This window comes from Rattus norvegicus, chromosome 10 (genome assembly GCF_021556685.1).
Source record: "Rattus norvegicus strain SHRSP/BbbUtx chromosome 10, alternate assembly SHRSP_T2T, whole genome shotgun sequence".
NCBI lineage: Eukaryota > Metazoa > Chordata > Mammalia > Rodentia > Muridae > Rattus > Rattus norvegicus.
The window spans coordinates 107,652,941-107,659,387 of NC_141543.1; the positions used below are offsets into that span (position 1 = coordinate 107,652,941).

The window sequence follows — 6,447 nt, forward strand, 5'->3', positions numbered from 1 at the left end:
ACTTTACTAGCTGTGCTATCTCCCAGTCCTAGTTTGTATTGATTTACTTACTGCGTATGCATGTGTAGGGTGTGTTTGTGGCTCAGGCACCAGGGCCTGCAAGTGGAAGTCAGAGGACAAGCTGCAAAAACCAGTTCTCTTTTTCTACTATATATGGCCCAGGAGTCAAACTCGGGTCCTGAAGCTTGGCCGCAAGCACCTTTACTGGCAGAGCCATCTTGCCTGCCCCATCCTCAGACGTCGAAAGCCGAGTAGTCATAGGAGTTTCTGGTAGGTGAGGAATGCAAAGGGGAGCTGTTCATTCAACAAATGTTTATTGAGCACCTACTGTGTGCCAGGTAGTTCTAGAGACCTGGGAAAGAAGGGGCTGGGGCAGACTGGAATTGTCTCCCAGCTGAAGTTCTATTTTCAAAACAAGTCCTGCAAGAGGCAGGGCTGGGGACCTCTGCCCTGCAAAGTGGAAGGCCTTGAGAAGGCAGCTAGGAATGTGGGGGGTCTCTGAGACTAGCGCCTTCTCCCAGCCGAGCCGCCACGGGATGAAACAGCCATGTATCACCTCCTCTTTAGCACAGATATGCACGATTTCTTGAGGGGTCCAATCTGCAGGTGGGCATCCACACTCTCCAGGAAGAAGGCAGGCTTGAGCCTGTAGTTGAAGAGCCCTGAAAAATGGCTGTCCAGGCGACTCTGGAAAGGGTCAGTGGGGGAGGCCAGGGCACCGCTGCGGCGAGGCCGGGAGGCTTTGAGCCTCCGAAGAAGGCTCAGCTTCCCCTCTCGAACAGCGTAGAAGGCCAGGGCATGGTCAGCGTACTCCAGGCAGACCCCAACCGTAGGCGAAAAGGCATGGGGTAGTGGGGCTTCCAGCCCGCAGAACCAGACTGAGTACCCACGCCCATTCCACTGCAGACAGCATGAGTGTGCGTTTCGGCCCAGCCGGCCCCGGTCATAGGGCTCTTGCGGGGAGAAGCCCTCAGCCATGACACCCACACTGACCCATCCTTCGATGATCTCCACCTCCCAGTAGTAGGTGCCCCGGTCCAGGGCACCTTCTCCTAGCACCTGTTCGCAGTGTGTGAATCGGGTGGGTGACTCCGGGTAGTTGATGGGACACAGTACTCTCTTGACACCTTTAGTTCCAAAAAGCTGCAGGAACTTGTCCGCGGTGTCGCTGTCCAAGTCCACAATGTAAGCAACTGGCGCCAGGGGATGGGAGGGAGACGCAGATCACAGCCAGGTTCAGATAGGATCGTTCCCGCTCCCCCAGCTAACCCTCCCCCAAACACAGCTGTGTCCCTTCTCTAGGACTGGTGAGGCTCAGAACTAATGGAGACCACCCGTGGAGATGACCTTGTTCACCCCAGAGACTGAAGAGAGGCTTCCTGAGCTCTGAGGTTCCAGGCCCTGTTCCTGAAGCCTAGCAGCTACACGGAGGCCCCTTGGCAGCCGCAGGCTGGCTACTTACACTTGAGGAAATAATCCCTGGGAGCCTCGCTCTCCAGCAGGTTGGTGCTGTCAGGGTCCTGGGACTCCACATCAGCTGCAGAAGAGGAGGTGGTGGGGAAGCCTGAATACCTGTGGCTGGCTGCAGGGCTACCCCGTGGCAGTGCCCCGCCCCACCTGTGGATGTAATTCCCTCCTCTCCTTCCCTCCTCCCAAAGACCCCAGCCACTTGGTGACAAACACCGTTATGGGACCATGTTCTCATGTGTGTGTGGAGTTTTGAGTGTCCCCCGCACCCCAACCTCCTTGCAGGCAGAGCCTTGATCTCTACCAAGTCCATGGATAAGCTAGAAGAATTCCCTCTGCCCCCTGGAGGCACAGCTTCAGTTCCTGGCAAGATTACCGCCCTTCCCCTAGTACCAGACACTTTCCCTCCTTCATGCCTGGGTGGACACCAGATCTGGGGGCCCATATGGCCTATCTGGGGGAAGTGAGTCATCGTGGAGGGGCACCCACCTTCTGAGCCAAGTTTCTGTAGCTCATCCTCACCACTGCCCAGCCCCCGCAGCTGCTCCCACTGGCTGGCACAGGCTGAGACAAGGATGTCCCTCACGGCTCGGACCGCTTGGGAGGACTTGGTGAAGCTGAGTTCCCTGGGGGGTCCAGGCCCAGGGCCACACCCCTCCTCCAGGGCCAGCCGCAGTGCCAGGAGCTCCTGTGCCGGACAAATGCGCAGTAAGTCTGCTGGCCACAGCATCTCCCAGCCAGGGAAGGTAGCAACTGTCCTGGAAGGCCAGGTACCCATCGTGTCTGCCATCATTCTCAACCCCACCCCTCCCCCTGAATTCCCTCTGTGGCTCCTGAGCCGGCCTCACCTGGAGAAAGCTGACTGAATCCGCCTCTGGAACCTGACTGAGGTTGTGGCGAGCCCGGCTTAGGCGGCTGCGCTGTTCCTCTTGTCTGCGCAGGTCACCTTGAGAGCGGCCCAACATGGCGGCCTCCCCCTCCTCGATGAACCCCAGCACCTCAGTCTGGAAACTCTGTAGGGAGGCTGTGGCCTCGGCAAACATCTGGCTCACCCTCTCCCGCTCTGCCACAGCTGCACTCTGCAGGAGAGGGCAGAGGAGGCAACAGTGAGGGCAAAGACCAGGCTTGCCTGCTCCCTGCCTGCTCTCAGTCCCTGACGGCTTGCGCCCACCCAACACCCACCCAGCCCCACTAGGAGGGCAGCGGAGCAGCCCTAGCCTTCTCGGGATCTGAGCCAGGTCGCAAGAAATAAGGTGTTCCTGTTTAATAGGGACGTGCAGTCCCTGAATCAGGGCACCTCTAGAGTGGTGGTACCACAATGAGAGCTTATGTGTGATTTCAGAGGCCTGATTTAGGGGTGCACAGGGGGACTAGGGTGGGCTCTGACCTTGATGAGGGCCACAGTACGGCGGGATTGTGCAATGCCGGCACCCAGCTCATCCATGCGGTCCTCCACAGCGCTCAGGACTTTGGACTGTTCAACCTGTGGACCCCGAGAGATTAGTGTCTGACAAAGGTCCCTGACCTGCAACAGATCTCAGCATTTGGGGGGCTAGGCAGTGACAATTGTAGATGAAGGGACTGGAAATGGTCACTATATCCCAGAATATGCCCAAGGCAGCTCTGGCCCAAGCCCGTGGGTGCCATATCCAAATACCTGCCAAGGAGGCAGGCTGTGGGCATCTGACTACCTGTTGACCAGAGAAGCCAGTTACAGGGCCACCTGTGATTCTCTACTTGGGATTGTTTTTCCCAGTGGGGAAGAGGCAAAGTGTGAGAGGGGGTGGGACTGAACCAGAAGAGAGTCCACTAAATAGTCCTGGGGACTAGTTTCAAAAGAGCCTTCACCCCCAACCCAGCTCTGAAAAATGGGGATTCCGGGCAAATCCCTTGGGCCTTATGAGTCACAGCTCCAGGCAGGAGAGGCGGAAAATCCCAAAGCCAGAGGCGCCAAGACTGGGATGAAGGCCAAAGGAAACTGGGGGCGGGAGGTAGCGGGACACTGGGCACTAGCTCCTTAACGGCCCCAGAACATTCGGACAGAGGAGATCTGTGTGACCAGCTCAACCATCATCGCTCTCCTGGTGCCTGCCACACCCATCCAAAGTGGCTGACTCAGTTCAGGACAAATCTGAATTGGGACCAGCAACAAGAAGGCATCAGCCATGGAGCCCCGCCCGCATCCAGCGGCTCCTGACTCCCACAGCCTCCAAGGCCTAACACAGATCCCTCTCTGGCTTTACACCTCCACCAACCTGGCTTTTTGCCATTCTTTCATCTACTCACTGGTCCCTCCTGACCCCCCTTCCATCCATGCCAGCCCCAGCAAATGACAGTGTAGACCGGAAGAAATTGTCAAGATCCTCAGGATAGAAGGGGAATGGGAATCTAAGGCAGAGCCTATTGAGTCAGAGAGATGAAATCCCTGTAAAGGCGGGAGGAGAGAACCAACCCCACAAAGTTGCTTCTTTGATCTCCATGTGCACAGCCACAAGGATAAAACAAATATGTAACAGACACACCCGGATTAGAGTGAGGGACTAAGTAGCTCTCCGGCCCTGGCTGTCACCTATCTCCACGAGCCCGCTCAAGGGGCCCCACCTCCTGAAGCGCGCGCTCCTGCTCCAGCGGCACGAGCTCGTGGCCCCGATGCTCCTGAGTGGCGCAGGCCTCGCAAAGGCACACACGCTCCACGCGGCAGTAGCGCTCCAGCGGCCGCAGGTGGCGCGGGCACAGGCTCTCCTCCAGCCGGCGCAGCGGGGGCACCAGGCGGTGGCCGCGCAGGGCGGGGCTGCGTTCGTGCGGGGCCAGGTGCGCGGAGCAGAAGGAGGCGAGGCAGGAGAGGCAGGAGAGCGCGGCGGGCAGGGCGGCGCCCTCGGGGCACGCGTCGCAGCGCACCGGCTCCTCACCCGCGGGCCACGGCTCGGGCGCGCAGGGAGCGGAGGGCTCCGGAGCCGGAGGTGGTGCGCTGGGTGCGGAGGGCTCGGGCGTCGCGCCCCGGGCCGAGCCTGGAGCCGGGGCGGACATGGGTCCGGGGCTCGAGCCCTGGCGGAGCTGCAGCAACTCGGACAGCGTGTGGTTCTTGCGGAGCTGCAGGCCGTCGGGAAAAGGCTCCTGGCAAAGTGGGCAGCGAGCCGGACCTCCGGAACCACCGGTGCCGCCCGCGCTCCGGTGCGGCCAGAGCGCGCCCAGGCAAGCGAGACAGAAGTTGTGGCCGCAGGGTAGTGTCACCGGCTCCCGGAGCGGTTCCAGGCAGATGGGGCAGCTGAAAGGCCCGCTGCCGTCCATGGCTCCGCCGCTACCCGGGCACCGCCTGTGCTGCTCCCGCCTGGGTGGGACCTGGGACGGTTCGCGCCCGGCACCGCCCCCTGGGACCCAGGCCAAGGGTCCGGCCCACTCCTACCCCTCCGCAGCTCTGCTCGCCCCAACGCGGCTCGCCTCCGCCGCACCCATCGGTCAGCAGATGCCGTGGGGCAGGCCAGCCTTTCAGGGGTGTATGACCCTCTTGAGCCCAGCATAGGCGTAGGTGGTGGGACTGAAAAGGAGAGGACCGGGAGAGAAAATGCAAAGGATGCATGGGAAGGAGGCTGAGAGGACATTCGATCCTCCGACCTCCACCTTGGTCAGCCGGGTGCCACCGCAGAGGTGGGCGTGCACAGCCTTGTAGCCAGCACCTTTTCCCTCCAGACCCCTCCCAGGTACAGTTAGCAAAGTTCTTGAGTTGCTGACATGTAGAAAAAATTACTGGGGGTTGGGGATTTAGCTCAGTGGTAGAGCGCTTGCCTAGCAAGCGCAAGGCCCTGGGTTCAGTCCCCAGCTCCGAAAAAGAAAAGAAAAGAAAAGAAAAAATTACTGCTGGTATGTGTCTGTTTTGACCCCTTAGCGACTCTGTTTACCCGCGCTGGGGAACTTAGCCTTGTCTAGATCTGAAATGGGAAGCTGACATCACTTGACAAATCCCTTGTCTGAGGAATTTACTTCCGTTCATGGACTCTCGGCGGGCGCCTGTAGTTCCCCTAAAGGAGGCACGGGTTAAGACCTGCCGGACTATGCATTTAAAAGAGTGCGTCTGGTTGTTAAGGACTTGTATTTGAGATTTAGTCTCTGTATGTAGCCCAGAGTGACCTAGAACTCTTCATTCTCCTGCCTCAGCCTCCTGAGTGCTGGGATCACAGGCTTATGCCACACATCTGGATTCTTCTTCTTTCTTACACAGCCTCCCTTAGCCTAGAGCTTCTTATGTTGGCCTTGACCTACTGATTCTCGTGCCTCAACTTCCCCGGTGCTGAGATTCCAGGTGCATGCCACCATGTCCCGAAAACTGACACTGCCAATTATACTTTACTAATGCAATAATGTTAAGCTTTAAGATATGTAGAATGCGGGGCTGGGGATTTAGCTCAGTGGTAGAGCGCTTACCTAGGAAGCGCAAGGCCCTGGGTTCGGTCCCCAGCTCCGAAAAAAAAAGAACCAAAAAAAAAAAAAAAAAAGATATGTAGAATGCAAATTGTCAAAATTATTTTAATATTTATTTAGGTATGTATATGAGTATACTACACTGTAGCTGTCTTCAGACCCATCAGAAGAGGGCATTGGATCCCATTACAGATGGTTGTGAGCCACGGTGTGATGGCTGGGAATTGAACTCAAGGCCTCTGGAAGAGCAGTCAGTGCTCTTAACCACTGAGCCATCTCTCCAGGCCATTGTTGTTGTTGTTATTGTTGTTGTTGTTGTTGTTGTTATTATTGACTGGAGTGCAGTTCTGGAAAGGTAGCTGTTCAGTTGGTAGAGTTTAAAGGCCTGAGTTAGAATCTGGCCCCTGGTTAATAAAGGCTGGGCATGGTGTCCAAAAAGAAATGAATAAACAAAGCAGGTAGAAGAGTGATGTTATAACCCTCGATCAAAATAAGCCTGGACAGGTGGCTCAGCGGTTAAGAGCCCTGACTACTCTGTTCTTCCAGAGGTCCTGAGTTCAATTC

General features: G+C 57.3%; 1 protein-coding gene across 1 annotated transcript; it reads right to left on the bottom strand.

The window, feature by feature from the left end:
- Nucleotides 1-301: 301 nt before the first annotated feature.
- Nucleotides 302-4,773, bottom strand: Trim47 (tripartite motif-containing 47). Its single transcript, NM_001109585.1, is given in 6 exon segments — nt 302-1,193; nt 1,463-1,537; nt 1,957-2,155; nt 2,316-2,546; nt 2,855-2,950; nt 4,069-4,773. Coding segments are annotated over 6 exon segments (1,929 nt in total). The 5' UTR covers nt 4,756-4,773; the 3' UTR covers nt 302-552.
- Nucleotides 4,774-6,447: the final 1,674 nt, after the last annotated feature.